The sequence below is a fragment of the Elaeis guineensis genome, chromosome 4 (assembly GCF_000442705.2).
Source record: "Elaeis guineensis isolate ETL-2024a chromosome 4, EG11, whole genome shotgun sequence".
NCBI classification, from domain to species: domain Eukaryota; kingdom Viridiplantae; phylum Streptophyta; class Magnoliopsida; order Arecales; family Arecaceae; genus Elaeis; species Elaeis guineensis.
This window is the reverse complement of record NC_025996.2, coordinates 13,389,232-13,410,976: the sequence shown is the minus strand read 5'-3', so window position 1 is coordinate 13,410,976 and position 21,745 is coordinate 13,389,232. Positions and strand designations below refer to the sequence as shown.

The 21,745-nt window shown below is 37.2% G+C and overlaps 1 protein-coding gene across 4 annotated transcripts in view; it reads right to left on the bottom strand.

Annotated features, from left to right (window-relative positions):
- Positions 1-21,745, bottom strand: part of LOC105043812 (uncharacterized) — a 54,333-nt gene that overhangs the window by 23,135 nt on the left and 9,453 nt on the right. For all 4 annotated transcript variants that reach the window (XM_019850040.3, XM_010921530.4, XM_019850041.3 and 1 more), the window contains exons 6-12: positions 12,658-12,777; positions 9,963-10,091; positions 9,741-9,866; positions 4,637-4,692; positions 4,432-4,531; positions 3,759-3,876; positions 3,426-3,638 (exon numbers count right to left, since the gene is read on the bottom strand). In XM_019850040.3, coding sequence (XP_019705599.1) covers positions 3,426-3,638; positions 3,759-3,876; positions 4,432-4,531; positions 4,637-4,692; positions 9,741-9,866; positions 9,963-10,091; positions 12,658-12,777 — 862 coding nt within the window. The remainder of the gene's footprint in view (positions 1-3,425; positions 3,639-3,758; positions 3,877-4,431; positions 4,532-4,636; positions 4,693-9,740; positions 9,867-9,962; positions 10,092-12,657; positions 12,778-21,745) is intronic.

Below are 21,745 nucleotides of genomic sequence, written 5' to 3'. Positions count from 1 at the left end.
CTTGCTCTCTTGAAAACCCTATCGGGTGATACGGGGCGCGAAAGTCCTCCGACGGCCGCAGCCGGCCACCGCCGGCCTCCGGTGGCTCCCACCTCCCTCCCTCCCTCCCCTCCTCTCTCTCTCTTTCTCACTTTCCATTCTTTTGTCTTCAGTACCGCCGGTGTACCGATTTTACCGGCCGAATCGTGCCGGTTCCCCACCGATCCTATACGAGATAGAGTGTACCGGCCGGTTCGGCACGGTATGGCAAACCTTGGACTCAAACCCAAGATTGAGATAACTTAGGTAATCTCCAACATCAGATCAACTTTAGGAAATGAATTAAACCAATGTAATTCAAATTAAGATAAATTTTAGTTTTAAGTAGAAAATTACAATAGGCTTAAGTTTCATTGTTTGCAAACCAAAATAGAATTTAATTTGCTGGTTGAAATAGCACAGCACCATATATATCATGCGAGTGCCTTACCAGCCTGTATCACTGGCAGAATGCCATAACTAGGAATGCTGCCATGCCCGTGCATGCTAAGCATGACATTTCACGTGCAATAGTGCCAGGCTAACCACGAACACTAGATGCTTCAGCGGTTCCACCCTTGAATTCAATCCACTTATTTAAGATCCTTGTCCTCTTATCTTTTTACTGCAATTTGGTTGTCAAAGTACTAAAACTGCATGCCTGTCATTATTTAGTATCAACTTGTGCAAAGAAATATCCCAGGAAATGCTTCAACAGAAGTTTAATCCCATTAGATACCAAAGCAAGCTACTTGAAAACATAGAAGCACCAATTCAAAACACTTCATCAGTGCCCTTTTCTCCTTGCCATTGAATCTAGCATTTTGAAGCCGAAAAATGAAGAGGATCAATCAATGATTTGAAATGTGAAATAAGTTTGTGGATTCTTTAAGTTTGTTTATTTTAGAATAAATTATGCTTTTAGTCCCCCAAGTTTAAATCATATTTTTAAATGGTCCCTAAACTTCAAAAACCTATAATCCTTAAGTTTCACTGGTGTTTTAATGTTGTCCTTTCGGCCAATTCCGCCATCGGAAAGTTAAACGTGATGCATACATGGCATTCTTTTCCTTACCAGCACCATTATCAGCATATAAGTAATGACATAACATGATGGGTGGAAATTTTTATTTTGATGATCCAGCATATGAGTGATGATATGGTATACGGATGACGATGTGTCATGCAGCATGTGCCACAGCAAAATTTTCTGACCAAAGTTGTCTAGTCATTGAGTACCACATCATACCGATACACCACGTTATCACCTATATACCATAAAATATATTTTTGATCCTTTAAGTTCCAGAAATATTTTTAAACAGTCCTTATAGTTTAAAAAACTCTAATTAGGTCCCTTGGTTTGCAAATGTGATTCAATACAGCCTTTTCGGCTGATTCTAGCCAACTTTTGACACTAGGAATGCCCAGGAAACTCTGATTAGGACCATATGCCCCCTCCTCTTCGGCCTTTTCCCTATCTTTAGCACCTGGCCCCTCCTCCATCCTCGGGATGACCTAACCCCCATCCCCTCCTCCACCCTCGGTGACTGTCATTCCCCTCCACCCTCAATGATCACCAAGTCCCACCTTCCTTGCCCTTGTGACAACCTATCCCCCCTGCCTCCTTGTGCGGCCCTCCTCTTTCTACTCTGCCTTCACCATGCCACTGCACCCGCTCTGCCCCAATCTCCTCCACCAAGTCCTCACCCTCACTGAGTCCGCCACTAGAGCCTATTGTTGCCTCCTTTCAGTCAAGCCTGCGATCACATGGCCTCTCTCTCTCTCTCTATCTTTTATCCCACCAACAAGGCACGTCATATGTGCATCACATGCAACTTCTTAATACTAAAAACTGGCCAAAATTGGTGGGAAAGGCTAAATTAAGTCACACTTGAAAATCAAGGGACCTAATTATAGATTTTTAACGTACAAGGACCATGTAAAAACATTTGTGAAACTTGGACCAAAAATATATTTTATGGTATATCAATGATAACGTCGTATATGGGTGATGAGGTGGCACTCAACGACTAGTTTGGATAGAAAATTCTACTGTGGCATGTATTGGGTGCCATGTCATCACCCATGTGCCATATCATCACCCATTGCTGTGTCATCAAAACAAAAATTTCCACCTGTTATGCCACATCATCACCTATATGCTAATATTGGTGCCAACAAGGAAAAGAATGCTATGTGTGCATCACGTGCAACTTTCCGATGCCAAAAATTGACCGAAATTGGCCAACAGGGTGAGACATTAAAACACCAGTGCAAATCTAAGGACTCAATTAGAGGTTTCTGAAGTTTACGGACTATTTAAAAACACGACCTAAACTTGGAGGGCTAAAAACATAATTTACCCTTCATTTTATTTGAATCAATTTTTCTATATGTTCTCAACAAGTGATGACATTTATGGACTGCATCAGTCACACAATCCATTATAAGATATTAAGAGAACAGAATGTTTGTGGGTTAATTGCACCATGTTTAATAGGTGCAGGTAGAATTTTATTAATAGAAAGTCCATATCTATTTAGTGCTACAATAGGTGGCCACCCAGGGCGGCCACTTGGGCGCTTAAATTGGCCAACCTGCTTGAACCCCACCTTATAGAAGGTTTTGTTTCTTATTTTCTTTTCCGATTTAAGCCCCCTATGGGACAACCGGGAGGGAAGTGAAAGCTACCACCAACCTTCTAACAGCCCAGCCAACATTGATGAGCACCAATGGTGGCCGCAAGTCTTCTCCATCTGGCCATTATTTTACTCATTTTCCTAACTTTTCCCCTTTGGTCTGCTTGTTAGCATCTTGTCTGCTTGTCTCCTACTCTGCTTCTTGCTACCTAGCTATATTCTATAAAACTTGCTGGATGTTGCAGAGGCAGTAATGCCATTACTAATAGATTTTGATCTGTGAAAAATAAGTTCATGATCCCAGATGTGATAAAAAAAGAGCATATATAGCATGTCACATGCTTATTCATGCATATAATTAAAAGTGTGCATAATAAAATCTTGAAAAGCTTTCCTCCCTAGGCAGCCTCCTTAAAGCCTGGGTGCCCATCTAGACTATACAAATGTTCATCACCTTACCTAGGCAATTTGACAATCTTGGTTCTATTGAAGGACCACATTGTCTTTTTTTGCATAGAATGAAAACTCAAATGGCCATCCAAGCACCAAATTGTCATTAAACTAAGAGAAGATATGGGGATTGACTAAAAACAAGAAAAATGATGCTGATTGCACATTCACGCAAATAGTGATGCCACTAATAAAAATTTACATTCTGGAATCTTATAGGACTATAATCTATGAGATTAATAAAATAAAATCCATATTGACGTTCAGAATTCAACAATAGTGTGGAAACTTAAATGTCATGTAGAAAGTACTCACCTATCATTCCCCCACCAGCAACATTATCAACTGACTCACTGGAGCCACCACTCCCACTCCCCAACTCACAAGGGAGATCAGCATCACCATACTCTTGGCCACCTTCAACTAGCATCCCATTATAAAACCCTGAGCCACCCTTCCCTCCATGCCCAGCACCCCCACCAGCTCCATATTTTAAAAATTTTCCCTTGCCAATGCCCTCTTTACAACCTACCAAGGAATTAAAATTGGAGAGTTGATATGAGAGAGAGCAAGAGATAGATTGATAGAGAGAGAGTTATCTCAGATATTTTCTTCACCAAATATTAAATAAAAAAAAAGTTGCATCACCTAATTCTGATGCAGTTATTATGCCATCCTCTTCAATGGTGACAGTCCTTGCTCGGTGAATGTCAATGATACTTCCCCAAACTAAACCACTGACAGTGAGGTCCTCAACACGACAGATCTGCAAAATTTTATAAGTTTGTAAGTTAAATTAGAATGCCATAAATATTCCATAATTGATATAATGATCTACGAAAAAATAATGACAGAGAAGGGCATAGACATGTTTCTTATAATCTAAAGTCTATAGTTACATACTCAAATCTATGAGCCCATCATCAGGTAATGGTTTATATGTAAAATTTGTCAAAATGTTAAAGAGACATAACAAAACGCTTCAATTAAAATTTCCTATTGATTGACAATTCAAGATATAAGTCTCAATGGTTTTAAAACAATGTTGCTCTAAATGAACGTTTAATCTTCTATAATCTTGTTATTTAAGAGAAGAAGATAATCATAAAGATATAATTGCATTGCACTCAAAAGAGAGACCAACCAAAACAAGCCTTCATCATCTTTCTGAGTCTGATTTACCAGTCTTTCACCATTCAATGTGACCAAGTGCCACATACTCCATCAAATGCTTTAATTTTACAAATTGAAGGAAGCGATCACAGGAGCTACCTTAGAGAAGTTTTAGTGGGGGAAATATAAGTTTTCAATAATGTCTTACTTGTAAGGTGTAAGATAAGGAATTATTCACATGGCAATCATCAGGAGGCATGATTAACTCCTTTGGGCATGTTTGACTCTCACAGCGTGACTGAGCAGCCCTGTTGAATGGACAATTCAGGCTATATTTTGGGTTGTAAAGGCCACAAATAAAAGCCATCAAGTAAAATGTTAATCTCTACATAAGGACCACAACTTTAACTTACAAGCTGCTTCCAATTTCATCATCTAGCGGAGCCTGCAGTATAGAACCTGGCCCAACCTGCACAATGAGAAAAATGACATGCGAAACAAAACTAATAAATCTAAAACATAATATTCTAACAGTCTACAATTTAACAATATGGTGTAGATAAATGAAAAAAAGTTTGGTAATAAGAATAAAACCACAATTATAATATAAAAAAATTTAGCAATATATATTAGAAACTTGCAGCCTGAGGACCCACAATAATTTCAACAGCAAGTACTGAAATACTGACCACAAAATACCATGCTGCATGATATGCCACATTGACACGGAGTATACAAGTAGATTCAGGAGCATACTGTGGTACATATTAACCATATCACTTTGTTACCAGTATGCACCCAAATCGCAGTATCAATAAACCATGTTCAACACTTAATAATGCTTCATCCCATCGATCTGGCATCGACTTCCTTCCATCCACTGATTAAATATCAAGGTGTTTCCTACAAGTCATCCATGTAGTGTTTGCGTCCTCTTTCATTAACCCTGAAAAAATGTCCAAGCTCCTTCTGTTTAAGGAACGAACTCAGATTCTAATACATTCCATACCATATCAATCAGCTCACCACCACTTTCTCCACCTTAGCATTCTGCTCCGTACAATATCCAACTTCTCACATTACTTCTCTTATGTAATGCTCTTTATTTCCTATCCTGTCAAATTGCCTAATATGAAACCATGGGTCCAAAGATAAACAGATGGCCTCAAAGCATTCTTCCAGTACAAATTATCTTAAGATCTACCCTTCGTCGACTGAGTTTACTTTTAACTGTCTTTGTCTATCCTCCATTCATCCCTATAGCAGACCCAAGAACTGAAAATTACGAAACCAAGTTATCACTTCACATCAAATTGAACTAAGACCTCAAATAAAGCTGTATTTCCACTAATATTGTGTTCCACCATCTAAGTGTTAGTTTTCTGATTTCTAGATAGTTATTCTCCAATATTAACCCCACATTTAAAATATTCAGATTGTTTGTCTCATTAAATAGATTTACAACGTACAGATACACTATGGCACCTCCTGAATATACAGAAGTTGTTCACCTCGTACCAGTGAAAAGAGATGACCTTGCAGCAAATGCATTGCAACAACTACTTATAATGTTCATCATGGCTCTTTGAGACCAATCCCAATTTCTAAGCAATTAGAATACATCTTTTGACTACAAAATTCTTCCTAATGAATGTTTGATCATCCCACATAAGTACTTTAGCATATGCACAATGTTGCCTGGAACCTAACATCCAGCATGAATAATCTGTACTGGACCATTATAGGTGCGGCAGACACTTGTCAAACATTTTTGAGTTTGGATGCTGACTAGCTATCTAGGGGCTAACTACTTTTAACTCCAGGTAACCATCCCTTAATCACTTATCCATAAGTTCAAAATATCCCCTGTTTGATATTTCAGGGTTAGTAGGTTATGTTGTGGAAAAAAAGGTTTAGAAGTAAGAAGGCAAAATGAGAGTTTGGCTGGTTAAGTAGATAACCTCCACTTAATCAGTATCCAAACAAAGCCCTACAACTTTTTTGGTTGCAGACAAGGTACGCCATCTCGATACCAAGCCTCACACCAGTGCCACCCTGTTATTGTGCCGGTATGTCCAGTACGGGGGCGGTTTAGTGTACCAAGTGTCGGTACTCCCCCATACCACATATCAACTTAGTACCAGTGCAGTAAAATGCATCCCATAAAGCTCTACTCAGTACAGTATGGCATACCTTGGTTGCAGATTCCAAGGCTTTCTTTGGTTGCTAAGAAAGCAAAAGACGAGAAAATTAGTTATATCACAATCTTCTTTTCTAATGTTTGGTGGTCAAAAAAATCAAACAGAATTTTCATAGAAAATTTGAGGCCAAAATTATTTCTAGTCATCCTAAGATTTTTCTTTCCTAAGAGAGTGATTTTAAAAAAGAAAAGCAAAAATAGTCCGCCATGGGAAGTTTAAGCAACATAAAAATCAACCTCACCATATAAAAGAAAAGCTCTTCTCAACAATTTTCTCCTTCGTTTTGTTCTACAATTAAACAGTAGAAATTGTCAACTTACTTTTTCTTTTTTTTTTCCCACTAGAGAAAAATTTTATTTTTCTTTCACTTTCTCAGCAACCAATTCCTAGATATCAATATTAAACATGCCACTGCCTTTATCACCTAACTATTGAAATTATAATGCATTGGTATGAGAATATCAAGTTTTTAATCCATAAAAAAAAATACTGTAAAAAATTGCCCTAAGAAAGAAAGATCAAAATAAAAGATGCAGTTTTGTTATTACTTCATTATTAGTGGAGTGACTGGAGTCCGCTTACAAAAACATGAAACATACATATTAATGTTGATTATCCAAGAAGTACCTAAAAAGGTATAACCAAGTGAAACAACCAAAGATGAGATACATATGAAATTCTGCATAAAATAAGTTTTTAATCTTTAAGCAGCAACTATTTGATAAAGGTTCCATGATTAGAACAGCGAGCAGGCTAGAAAATGATACAAACCCACCACTTCAAAGCGTCATTTGAGGCTCCTCAACAAGGTACACCATCTTGGTATCAACCCCCCCCCCCTACACCCCCGTATCGTCCAGTTTGGTACATGAAGTCGTACCTTGTTCCTCAACATCTATTTAAAAATTCCCAGTCACTTACTGTGCTGGCAAATGGACTACTGCAGACCCCAGAGCAAAATTAATGCGTGGTTGAATATTGCATTTTTGCAGGAGTTTGACATGAAAGTTATGCATCAAGTCGTCATTTATGATCTAGATGTGAGACAAACTAAAGTGGCTTCTTGCATCAATCTTCCAATATGAAGTTCAACAGTCTCATGTTAGACTAATTGTTCGTTCAGCAGTTTGCTGAAGGCATGTGATATGTTAGGCCGGATTCACAGCTTCAACACACTATGGACCAAGAAATTCTGTACCGGCCGGTACACTCCGTACCGTACTGGATCGATGGGGAACCGGCACGGTTCGGTCGACAAAACCGGTATACCGGAGGAGGGAGAGGGAAAGAGAGCAAGAGAGAGAGAGAGGAGAGGAGAGGGAAAGCCCTAGCCGCCAGAGGCCGGCGATGGCCCGCTACGGCCACCGGAGGGCTTCCGCGGTCCAGTTATCGCCCGATAGGGTTTTTACAAGAGCGAGAAAGAGAGAGAGAGAGCTCAGAGGGGAGAGCGACATACCATAGTACGCGCAGCCGGCGGAAGGGCCATCAGTGTTTGCCGGGTAGCCATCGTGGCAACTGGTCGGACAAAGCCACGACTGCGGAATAGAGGCGACAACCCCTATTCATCGTTCTTTTTAAAAACAAGATGAATAGTGAAGCCAACAATTAATTTGTTGGCTTCACTTTGGAATTTTTAAAAAGAAAAGGCCAAAACAATGAATTCGGCAAACTGATTGCCAGATTCAAATATTTCCAGCTTTTTTAAAAAAAATAGTCGTGAAACAGGGGCATCGCCCCTGTTTCACACCTGCGGCACCGCAAGCGCGGAGTGCACCATCCGACAGCCACGACGGCTAGCCGAAGGATGTCTGACGGCATCTCCGATGAGTTCCCCTCCCTCCTTTTCTTTCTTCACCCTTCTCTTTATTTCTCTCTCTCTTTTTCTTCTCCCGATTCGCTTTCTTTGCCTTCGTCGGTTCGCGCCGGTCCAGTATAGGGCCATACCATGCCGTGCCGCCGGCTGGAACGGCCATCGGTACCGGCACAGCAAACCTTGCTATGGACTATAAAAATAATCTGATCAGGACTAGCTTCGACATTGCATCTTGAAAAAGCAATCAAGTACTTAGCCATGGTTCAACTATTAATAAGAATTAGTCTTGAAAAAAATAACATTCCGAGTAAAATTTCAATATGACAAATTGACAACTCAAGTTAATTACATGATTATGGAACAAAACAAAATATAAATAAATATATAGATATATAAGCAAGGCTTTAAATCAGGCTTATCTTCCCAGTAGGAGGTTTGAATTTTCAAATCAAATTGTCAACTAAACTTATGAATGAAGACACACTATGAATACATATTTTGGATAACATGCCAACTAAACAATGAAAGCAAGTAACGGGAAACTTTATTATCATGTAGATAATATAAACAAACTAAAGAAGAGAGATTAAAGACGAGGGGATTTAATATCACAAGCAAGGATTCAGATCCCAGTGGTACACTGATGGGATACTATCACATGTGTTGGGATAGGGCCATCCCGCTAGTGTCCCAGCATCCCAATCAGGATACCTTGGGACATCTTCTATCCCAGGTGTCGGGATGGGGCGGGACAGTGGCACGTCCTGTTCCATGGGAAAAATGGGACAACCCCATCCGCCTATTATGGTTGTCGAATGAGCTTCCTCCAGTCATAATGATCCGAGCAGCGGTAAGAGAGGTAAGAAAGTCCGATCTTAGAATAGTGAAAAACAAGTCCTCCTACCCTCGAACGAGAAAGAGGAACTTACATGCGATTTAAAACCTTGATCACAAGCACATCCAAACACTAGCTGAGTTCAATCAGACCTAATATAATAAATTTGATAAGTTGATGTTCAGATGCTCACATATAACCAGAAACCTGAGTGGGATATTTATGTCCTCCACTAAATGTAAAGCAACTAACATAAATTAACAACCATATTTGGATTAATTAGTAGATGAACTAATGCAAACCCATCATCATATTTATCTGTACAAGTAAATATTTTTCAAAATGGATAATATATTCATGATACCAGCAGTCAAAACCATGTAAGATACTAACATACCACTTATACCCTTTATTAGAACCTATAGAATGCTTCTTCACATTTTGCTCTTGCATATTTATTTACATCACAGTTACAGCATTACCACATGTGGGTGATTCCATTGTTTAGTAGTGTTCGCACTTCAATTCAAGTGAATGGTATCACCATGAAAATAGAACATATGTTAATTAACAAAAAGGAAGAGCACAATTTCTTTAGGCAATCAACATATTAATTTCAAAATTATGATAACAAAAAAAAAAGCAAGAATCAAACACAAAGATCTTACTTCAATGTTATAAAACAGAGACAGGAAAAGTCGCTGAGCTTTGATTCCATCACCCTGACCAGACAACTTGAGAAGTCCTTGACCATAAACACCCAAGTCGGCATTTGAAGAAATGACAGAATTATGCTGTCATAATACAGAATGGTTACTTCATAATTTAGAATTCAAAACAGTGACTTTCTAGATTAGTAACATTAAGGAACCATGTTCAAATTACCATACCCTGAGAATAACTAAATTTCTAACTTCAAGCATAGACGTACTGACATCATTATTGCCACCACCATCTATCTGAATTTTTGAGTCCCACATGAGCAGCATTTTGACATACATTCTAAAGGCACCATAAACCTTCAAATGCAAAGGAAACCTTAGAGAGCAAATAAATAGCCATTTGCCTATTAAAGTGATTTGTATAGGCTAATTGATATCAACAATAAAGTTGTAACACCATATTAACATCTAAAATTACCAAAGCAATTCCCTACAAATTTCAAAACATTCACAACAAGAGACTGGCAAAAAGACCTGAGATAGCAGTAGTTCATAGATTGACATTTCTATTGACTCAACTGATAAGAAAAAGAAGACTGATATTTATGTAAAGCAAAATGCACAGATACAAGGAAGCTGATTAAATGTTTGTTCAACATTTGCAATATACTTATGCTTGCTGTCAAAAAAATGCATCTTGTGGCATTCAAATTGCTCATTCACTCTGTCCATTATAAACTGCAATTTCAGAAGTCTAGAAGAAAAGTTCAAATGTTCTAGTCTTCTAGAGACTTGTCATAAGCATCAACTCAAAAATGAATTCACAAATGCATGCGGAAGAGAGAAGACTAAATTCCATGTGATCGCCTGATATAATCCAAATTCTACAACATAGCGATATCATATGGTACAAAAGGAAATGTGTCACATGATCTTGCGTACAATCTTGATCCTGGATTAGACACAGCTAGAAATCCATTACTTCCTAACATATAGAATCCTCGCAAACCAGAAGGATTGAAACATAAAGGTGGTATGCAGCTAAGAATTTAGTCAAAATTGGGTCAAATGATGCTTCATAGTTCATACAACATTGCTGTCATATTTCTTCGCTTGATCTAAGTTCTGCTGCCAACTTGCGCCTCCCTTCACCATGCCGCAAGCCCAAGGGGAGGGGGCTGTTTCCAACGCCCTCTCCTCCATCTTGGTCGGCCCAATAGGTGAGAGATTACCTGATAATCATGGCTAAGTGTACCAAATTTGATTTGGTTCAAATTTGTACTCAATTCGAATCCAATTCGAATCGGAGTTCGAACCAAATTCGAAAAGGCTACTAATCCTAATCTAATTAGGATTTAGGTCCAAGTCCAGCTTGGATATTTAACTTAATTTAGCCTCAATAAAATCAAGCCCAATTAACTTAGATCTGATCGAAAGTAATTAGGACTCAAATCCAATCTCTCATAATTCCTTGAATTATAGATTTGATCAAATTTATCCTCAGAATCAAACCTGCGCCTCATGTGCAGTGCTAGTTGCACATAGTTAGTAATTAATTCCGTACGACCCATAACTTAATTCTTAATTAAGTGAATCTATATATTTAATCAAGTCTCATACTTCCAAATTGAATACATAAATATCCGATCAATTTTTTTCTACATTGTTTGACTTTGTGCGTGACTTCATAGGTTCAAACACTAAATCGGTAGCATAGGAACCACTTCCTATACTAATTGAAGTGACCATCTAGCAATGATACCCGACGTCCGGATAGATCGAATAATTGAAAAGCAACATTCAAGAATCTCGACATATGGTTACCACATAATTCATCTCTTTGATCCTAATGCTCAAGATGACCTAGGATTTAACTGTCAATCCTGGAATAGTCATCCTCATTATATTTCAATTTTTTTCAAATCTTGTGACAAATCACAATGATTACCTTGATCAAGGTTTTACTAGATTGAGATACAGTGATGCATTAACTCCTGTAAACTAGAGAGGTCAATCTCATCTTGACTCACACACCGACTTCACAAGTACTTGACTGTACCCAATAGCCTTCCGTCACTATATTAGAAATACAGATAGTCTAGCATCAAAGCACTGTGAGTTGTTCGCAAGTCACCGTAGTGATCTTAGGTCGGAGAGACACTTATGCCCATATCCTTCGTGAGGTGCCCTTAAAGCAGAATGCTCCACAGGTAAGTCAGTATTCAGTGATAATGTACTCATATATCTCACCTGTATGCCATATCAGTGTCTCCACACTCCTTGATTAAGAGGATAACTAACCCATATAGCACACAACGACCTATACTCAATAAATGTTATTATTCTTGTTAATAACGTATCATTTGATCGCGAATCAATTTAAGAACTATTCGATAAATCCTCTTTTATCGATTATATTATAGTTCTAAAGACTTCATCATAACACAAGAGTTCAAAGGAAGATGCACTTTTATGATAAACTTGCCAAAATAACTTTTATTCATTAATAATTCACATACAAATTACAAAGAGCTTAATCGTCTACAGATAGACAATTAGCTTTAGGACACATTTCCCAACAATGAAAAATACAGATATGGAATATATGCTACTTAGCATGCTTTTGTAGATTTGAAAGGTAACCTGTCTGAAAAGAAGTGCTTATGCACATTCTCATAAATTAAAATAACAATGGATTGGACATTGAATGAAGATATGAGAACAGGGCAATAAAATACCATATTTGGAAATTTATTGACTAATTATTTCAAAATATTAATATCCTATTGATTTACAAAAGATAATCTAATTAGAAACATGTCTTGTTTCACAATGTAGCCTTAAACTTCTTTACAAATAATAAGAATAGGATGAGTAGATGTCAGGTCTGCCTAGATTAAGCTAAGTACTTGAAACTACTTGCCTTTATAACAGAATCACTAATGAGAAGTTCCTCAGCAACCAGCTCAAATTCTGAAACTGGAAAGTCAGACAATCCAAAGCAGATACTGCCCCCATCAAGTAGTCTGATTTGGCCTCTCACCTGCAAGGAAAAAGAAAAGAAAGAGAGAGAGCATACAAGATAATTCAGCTAAAATTTTTGGGAAGTCAGCATAAGAGCAGTGCAGAAAAAGAAAGCCATCCATATTTATTATCACCCATCAGCAAGGTTTATAAGATTAGGTGAGGATATGCCTCTGTGAATTTTTTTTTTTTTTTTTTTTCAAAACTTGAACCCATAAGAAACAGAAACATACTCATCAGTTTTCAAAGTGGTGTCCTGTGTATTTACTAGTTTAGTAATAAAACATCAAAAGCATAAAAGAGTGTAATCAGTGTACTACAAAAGAGAAAAGACACCAACAAGAACATCTTGTCTAATGGTATAGAATGATCATACATAATTAACAGCATAACAATTAAGCAATACTTGAAACCAAATGAGAAGTATGCGTTACCAATTAAACCAACAGAAAGAAATTGTAATTTTTTGTAAAAATTCATGTAGGATTAAAACAAAAATGGTGCTTGATTGATAAAAAAAAAATTCCCCGAATTGCTATAACATGGTGTAGACTTAATACATTCCCAATTCCGACAACATAGCCCTTGAAGACACTTTAATGAGACATCAAACTTCACAGTAGGAGCAAGGTTGTCAAATCGCCTAGGTGAGGCCAGGTGATTAACCCCTTCTATAGCCTAAGCGAGGGCCTAGGCGCTTAGGCAGCTGCCCAAGAAGGAAAGCTATACAAGCATTTATCATGCCCATTTTTAATCCTATGCATAAAAAAACATGTGATCTATATTATATATACTCTTTTTTTATCATTTATGGGACCATGAACCTACTTTTCACACAAAAAATTCCAAAGAGCAAAATCCCCAACGAGAGAAGTCAGCAAGCAACAGCATTGCTGCCATTGTAGCATCTAGCAAGTTATAAAATATGGTTAGGTAACCAGCACCTAGGAAGAAACAAAAGAAGACAAGCAGACTGGAGGATAGAAAGTAGACCAAAGCAAAAAATTAGGAAAAGCAACTGGAGTAATGGCCAGAGGAAGAAGACATGCACTCATCACCACTGCTTGTCACCGTTGGCTGAGTTTTTGCTAGCTATCGATCAGCCTATTGGCTACCACTGGGTTTGCAGTAGCCTTCACCACCCCCTCCATGGGCTTGGCCCAGGCAGCCTGACCAAATTGGGCACCTAGGCTGCCAGTTTTAACGACACTAGTGGAGAGTGAACCAAATGGTTTGGAATAATCTTGGTTTCCCCCAAAAGAATTGATCTTCTCATTCTCATGAATGAAACAGAATTGAAGTAAGATTTATGGTGGGGTAATTGACCATATGAAAATATATATCCATGATATACAACCACAACTACTACACATTTACTGATAATTTTGATAGTTTTTATTTCCAAGCATCAATTGTGGTCAAGGTTCACCATCTCGATACTAGACCATATATCAATTCAGTCCTATTACAATGTCGATATGCAATACAATAAGAGACAGCAAGGCATACTAAATGTCAATACGATACAAAAGACTATGTACCAGTTTGGTACAGGTATGGTATGATATGTCCGGTATGGTACAGTATTGCCGATATGGCAAACTTTGATTGCAGTAATGGTTGGTTGCCAAAACAAGGGATCCAAGATAAGTTTTTCATGAACTTTCGAAATGTGTGTTTTGGGATTCAACTAGCACAAAATTTGGAAAAAGTGCTAAAAAATATCTTTCCATATTTCTCAAAAAATATAAAGAAACAAATGAAAAGTTTAACTATTATGTAGTGTCACTTAACTTTTGTTTGCCAATCTACTAAATTTTCCAGAAAATAGAAACAAGACAAAAGAATAATTTTTTCATTCAAGAGAAAAGATATTTCTTTCCTTCTCTCCAACTTCTTTGCAAGTTACATCCAAATTGACCTTACAGGTCTACTTGGTTGTAAAAAATGGTTGCACAAGGGGCAGTACAGCGCCTACCCAGCCAAAAATCATTTGCAAATTTGTCTGAAATTGATTATCCAAGTCAAAGAGCTTTATTGCTTGAAAACTCTCATAAATTATTCCAGGAGGCATGGAACTGGTTACTCCTAAAAATGGGACAAATTTATTCTACCCCACTTTTTCGCTACTGACTTATTCCACGTTAAGATAAACCATCACAGTTTGGAATCATGATACAAATAACCAGAGCACCAGGGAAATAAAAAAGCTATCACAATTCAAAAGTTTTACTTCCACCACCAAACATAGCCCTTCACTCTTTTCACCTATAACATACTTCAGAATTTTGACAGCCTGTCTACAACATGTGATAACATGACGGCAAACTGCTTATAGGTATGTTCAGACTTCAATGGAGTTCCCAATAAATAGAAAAAATTGATTGTACTAAAAACAGCATAAGCTTTTGCAATGTAGAGAAGTCAAGATATAAGGACTACAGTGTCCTGTATCATGAGCATGCATTGATCAAGGACAACCTTCAAATGTGGTTGTCCACACCATGGCCACACCCAAATTAGGGCACAAAAAGATTTAGTCAACAGTCAAAAGGTATGTTAACAAAACCAAATTTTACAACGTCATGAGAAAAATTCTTCCACATTGTAATAATCCAAATCTCAAAGCAACCAAAAAAAAAAAGAAGAAATGTTGAAGACTCCCGCTGCAAGTCTTCTTCCGCATGACCTCAGAGAGGAAGTTGAATCCGGAAAGGATTCAGGCTCCCCTCCACCCTATAAAATCCCTTCTCTAAGGCTGGCCACAACGAACACCGATGAACACCGACGATTTTCCTCTCTTTTCTCCGTTGAAGCTGCGGCCTCCCATTATTGTGTTCGCCGGAAAACTGAGGCCGGAGACGCCACGGAGCTCAGGTAAGGCTCTGACCTTTCTTCCTCTCCTTCTTCCCTTTCTCCTCTGGCCCCAAACCTCACTGCTAGCCACCAACTTTGTCGGAAATCAAGAAGAAAAGAAATACCCTGTTTTTCCCATGTTCGGTCGAGCCCTCTCTTCCTCATTTTCGGCCACCGGCGCCGTTGCTCATGGTGCCACACCCCTGTAGCATGACCCCCAACTCCCTACCTTTCCTTCCCCGAAGGTTATGGCCATCGGTGATCGGCCAATGATCGTGAAAATAAAAGAAAAGGGATTGGGTCCCCTATTTTTTCGATTTTTTTCTATTTTCCGTTGCTCCATCGCCTGCAGTCGGCTCTCCCTTGCTCCGTCGCCGTCGACCAGACGCTGACACCTGCTATCGGACCTCCGACTGTGCTGCCGCACCTCACTAGAGCACGAGCCACCAAGCCCCCCCTCGTGTCCCTCTGTTCGACCAAAGAAGAGAAAAGAAAGAAGAAATGAAGGGAAGAAAAAGAAAAAGAAGAAAAAGAAAAAAGAAAAAAAAATAAAAAAAGAGAAAAGGGAAAAAGAAGAAGAGAGAATTTTCTCTCTCCTCTCTCTCCCTCTTTCTCTCTCTTTCCCTCTCTCTAGAATTTCTTTCTTTTTCTCTCTCTAAAATTTCTCTCCTTTCTCTCTCTAAAAAAGACCTATAGATCTTATATCGGGCCATCTTTTCCTCTTTTAGGGATCCATGTTGACCTCAGCGAGATGACCGCAAATCGATTTAGTGCCCGAATGATCTATCAGACTGATCACCCAGTCAATCACTTTCTTTTATCATTTAATTTTATTGAATATATGAAATAAAAATTGATCATGATTTAATATTTTAAATAGGATTATCTGATTCATTTAAGAAAGACTAAAAGATCTAGGACGATCGAGGTAAGTAGAAACATCAACTTGTCGATTAAGAACACTGACCCTGTCACAGGTATAAAGTGACCATAGCAAGAATATATGTGAGCAAGATTTAGAAACATGACATGAACACATGACACGAATGATTTACGAAACATGTTTATGAAAGGTTCATGATTTATACATACATGATTGGTTTATGACTTGTTTTATTATATATTCTATGAAATACTTTATTTTGTATTATCTGTTATTTTCTAAATATTGCACTAACATGAAAAACTTATGCTTGATCTGGTAAGAAAGTGCAGGTTCTACTTACTGAGCTAGTGCAGCTCATATTTTTTTTATTTTCTTTTTCTTGTACAGAGAAATAAAGTTAAAACCAGCAAAAAAAAATCAGGCTTGAGGATCTGGGAAGCAAGTTTGAAAATTTCGTAGTGGAAGTTTAGTTTATTTTATGATCATGGACTTGTAGTTATTTAATTTTAAATTTTGAGACTTGGATTGATATTTATTTTTGGATTTAGATGCTCTGAACCAGTTTTGGTTTAACTAAGAATTTGAATTGAATCTTTTTATTTTTTTTATTTATGATACATTTATTATTATAATTAAGAAAATGAATATGGCTTCGTGTTATCGAGGGCTGCATCCTTTGATAGCATGACCGTGTTATGTCCCGAATTTGGGGCATGACATTTTATGGTATCAGAGTAATAGATTTGATCATTGGTAGACTTAAAATCCAGTAATAGGTAGCTAGATCTCATTTAGCTAGATCATATTTAATTGAATAAGAATAGATAAGTTTTTCTTAAAATTTCTGTTGCTCATTTAAGTTAATTAATGCTAGTATTTTTAGGTGACAATGAGCAACAAAGAGAATGAAGTCTCAATGAATCCTGTCAGTAGAAAGAGAAGCAAGAAGAACTCGAGAGAATATGCCAAGCATGCTCTCAATGCACCAACCACTCAGACATATATTACTGGAGTACGTCAAGTGGTGGCTCAGCTTATACAGCAACAACAGCAGACACAAGCTGCTCCTCAACCTTCATCATCTTTAGAGTCATATTATGAGAGGTTTAGAAGGCTTAATCCACCACTGTTTGAGGGTGGACCTGATCCTCTAGTTACAGAGACCTGGATTCGAGAGATAGAGAAGATGTTCGATGCCCTACAGTATCTCGAGAATGTGAAGGTCAAATTAGCCATACCTATGCTGAAAAAATGTGAGTTTTGGTGGATTGCAATAAAAACTATCTATGAGAATATCGATGACCAATTGACTTGGGAGAAGTTTAAAAAGATATTTTATGATCAATACTTCTCCGGGATAATGAGATTAGTAAAGGAGAATGAGTTCTTGACTTTGAGGCAAAAAGATGAAATGACAGTATTAGAGTATGCAAATAAATTCAATGAGTTAAGGTCATTTCGGCCCCCAGCTTATAGAGTCTGAAAAGAGCAAAGCTAATAGATTTGAGTAAGATATGAGATTCGGTCTCGATTGTCTTCTCACATTTTTAATGATTATAAAGATGTATTAGAACGAGTTTTGAAAGTAGAATCCGAGATAAAAAGATCAGAACAGAAGAGAAGTAACAAAAAGAGATCGAGACCTACAAAAAATTTTAATGATCAACAGAAAAATTCTACTAATATTGCAGAGAATAATAAAGAAGCTATGATCTGTGAGTATTAAGAAAAAAGATAGTTCAAACTTCAAAGACTTCAAACTAGTAGATCAAAAACAACAAGAAAATGCACGATGTTCGCCTTGACTCAACAAAATGTCAGTACAAGCAATCAAGTAGTTACAGATACCATTCTAGTCACCCCATAACTGCTCATATGCTATTTGATTATGAATTTTCTTTTCCTTTACATCTTCCAAGTAATAACTATATAGAATTGAATAAGCCATTATATGTTATATCTTCTCTTAGGAAAGTTATTTCCATCAATGTCTTGTTAAAAAAAAATTACCTTATTTTAGATGAGAAAGTTAGGATTGATGGAACCTGATATAAGAGTAAAGTAAAGATAGTATGAAGATTAAGACCCCTATTAGTAAAAGAGCGAGGGTATACCAAGTTTCGAGGATGAAACTTTTTTTTAAGAGGAATAGAATGTAATAATCCGAATCTCAAAGCAGCCAAAAAAAAAAAAGAAACGTTGAAGACTCCCGTGGGAGTCTTCTTCCGCTGACCTCATCGAAGAGAAAGTTGAATTCGAAAAGGATTCGGCCTCCCTTCCATCCTATAAAATCTCCTCTCCTCTCCTCTAAGGCTGGCCACGACAAACACCAATGAACACTGACGATTTTCCTCTCTTTTCTCCGTTGAAGCTGCGGCCTCATTATTGTGTTCGTCGAAAAACAGAGGCCGGAGACGCCACCGGAGCTTAGGTAAAGCTCCGATCTTTCTTCCTCTCCCTCTTCCCTTTCTCCTCTGGCCCCAAACCTCACTGTCGGTCACCGACTTTGCCGGAAATCAAGAAGAAAAGGAATGCCCTATTTTTCTCCTGTTTGATCGAGCCCTCTCTTCCTCGTTTCTGGCCACCAACACCGCTGCCTGTGGTGCCACACCCCTATAGCATGACCCCCACCTCCCTACCTTTCCTTCTCCGAAGGTTATGGCTGCCGGTGATCGACCGATGATCGTGAAAATAAAAGAAAAGGGATCGAATCCCCTGTTTTTTTGATTTTTTTCTATTTTCTTTTGGCCTGTCGCCGGCCCTCCCTTGCTCCGTCGTCGTCGACCAGACACCGCCACCTACTGCCGGACCTCCGACCGTGCCGCCGCACCTCACCGGAGCACAAGCCACCAAGCCCCCCCTCGTGTCCCTCTGCTCGGTCAAAGAAGAGAAAAAAAAGAAGAAAAGAGAAGAAAAATAAAAAAATAAAAAATAAAAAATAAAAAATAAAAAGAGAAAAAAAAAGAAGAGAGGATTTTCTCTCTTCTCTCTCTCCCTCTTTCTCTCTCTAGAATTTCTCTTTTCTCCCTAAAATTTCTTTCTCCTCCTTTCTCTCTCTAAGAAAGACCTATAAATCTTGTATCGGGCCATCTTTTTCTCTTTTAGGGATCCATGTTAACATCAGCGAAATGATTCCGAATCGATTTAATGTCCGAATGGTCTATCGGACTGATCACCCAGTCAATCACTTTATTTTATCATTTAATTTTATTGAACATATGGAATAAAAATTGATCATGATTTAATATTTTAAATAAGATTATCTGATTCATTTAAGAAAGACTAAATAATCTATCGGACTGATCACCCAGTCAACCACTTTCTTTTATCATTTAATTTTAATGAATATATGAAATAAAAATTAATCATGATTTAATATTTTAAATAGGATTATCTGATTCATTTAAGAAAAACTAAAAGATCTAGAACGATCGAGATAAGTGGATCTTACGCTCCTTATTTATTTTTAAATCTCCATGATTTTCATGCATATGATCTTTTATTGATGAAATCATATTTTTCATAAAATAAAGATCAGCATATATAATATGAAAAAGCATATTTTATTATAAGCATTGATTTCATGAATATATCTTATGAAAATAGCATGATTATGAAGTATGAATTTTATGATTTTTCCGTCAATGTATAGGTATGTTTTAAAAAAAAAGATATGAAGATTTCAAAGGCTCTCAGATAACTATGAACGAATCCCTATGGAAAAGTCGACATCCGGAGCTAGCATCTATATGAACATAGACCCTGCCAGCGGATATAAAATTGACATATGAAACATGAACTTGTCGATTAAGAATACTGGCCCTGTCACGGGTATAAAATGACCATAGCAAGAATATTTGTGAGTAAAATTTAAAAACATGGCATGGATACATGACAAGAATGATTTACGAAACATGTTTATGAAAGGTTAATGATTTATACATACATGATTGATTTATGACTTATTTTATTATATATTCTATGAAATACTTTATTTTGTATTATCTATTATTTTTTAAATATTGCATTATCATGAAAAACTTATGCTTGATCCGGTAAAGAAGCGCAGGTTCTACTTACTGGGCTAGTATAGCTCAAATTCTTTTTGTCTTTTTTTTTTGTACAGAAAAATAAGGTTAGGACCGACAAACGGAATTCAGACTTGGGATCTGCGAAGCAAGTTTGAAAATTTCGTAGTGAGTTTAGTTTATTTTATGATCATGGACCTGTAGTTATTTAATTTTGAATCTTGAGACTTGAGTTGATATTTACTTTTGGATTTAGATGCTCTGAACCGATTTTGATTTAATTAAGAATTTAAATTGAATCTTTTTATTTTTTTTATTTATGATATATTTATTATTATAATTAAGAAAATGAATGTGGCTTCATGTTATCGAGGGCTGCATCCCTTGATAGCATGGCCGTATTAGGTCCCAAATTTGGGACGTGACACACATAATATCGTCAAACATGTGTAACATTGGCTAAGACAGGTTAACTAAATCTGAAAATATGTAGCAATATTTAAAAGCTAAGTTACTTGTTAACATAAACCAGCATATATAAAATTTAAAGAATCAAAGACAAGCAAGAAGCTATGTCAAAGGGGAAGTACTAAGGAGCATCATTCCAAGAATCCAAGCATAATCCTTCTCAATGACTCTGTTTCTTCATCCAAATGTTCATCCTCGATCTGAAAAACCATTTTGCATCCTTTTATGGTGCCAAAGGTTCTTCTTTTTTTTTTGGTTCTAACAATGAGAGGGAAACTTAAAGGGAACTTGCTTCAGCTAAATGTTACCTAGGTCACACAAAATATAGATCACATTGTAGTAATATCACCATCTTTCTGAATTTGGTGCAACATGAATTCTTGTTGTCTATGTTTTTCACTTCATGAATTAAGGCTATCAATGAGATATATCAGTGAATTCCTTAACAATTCAAATATAAGTCAAACAAATATAAGATTAGCAACACACATACATTACTTAAAAATACATGCTTGAATAAGAGAACTGCATTCATAAATGGGTTATGGGGTACAAGCAAGAGTACATCTTTATTATTGAATCCACACAGACACATGCTTATGTTGAACAAATACAGGTACATGCTTATGTTGAACAAATACTTGCACTATACAGCTAACATAAACCAGATTTAAGTAACATTATTATTTTCCATTGTACTTTATGCATTTAAAATGCAAAGAACCAACCGACCAAGACCATATTTTTGA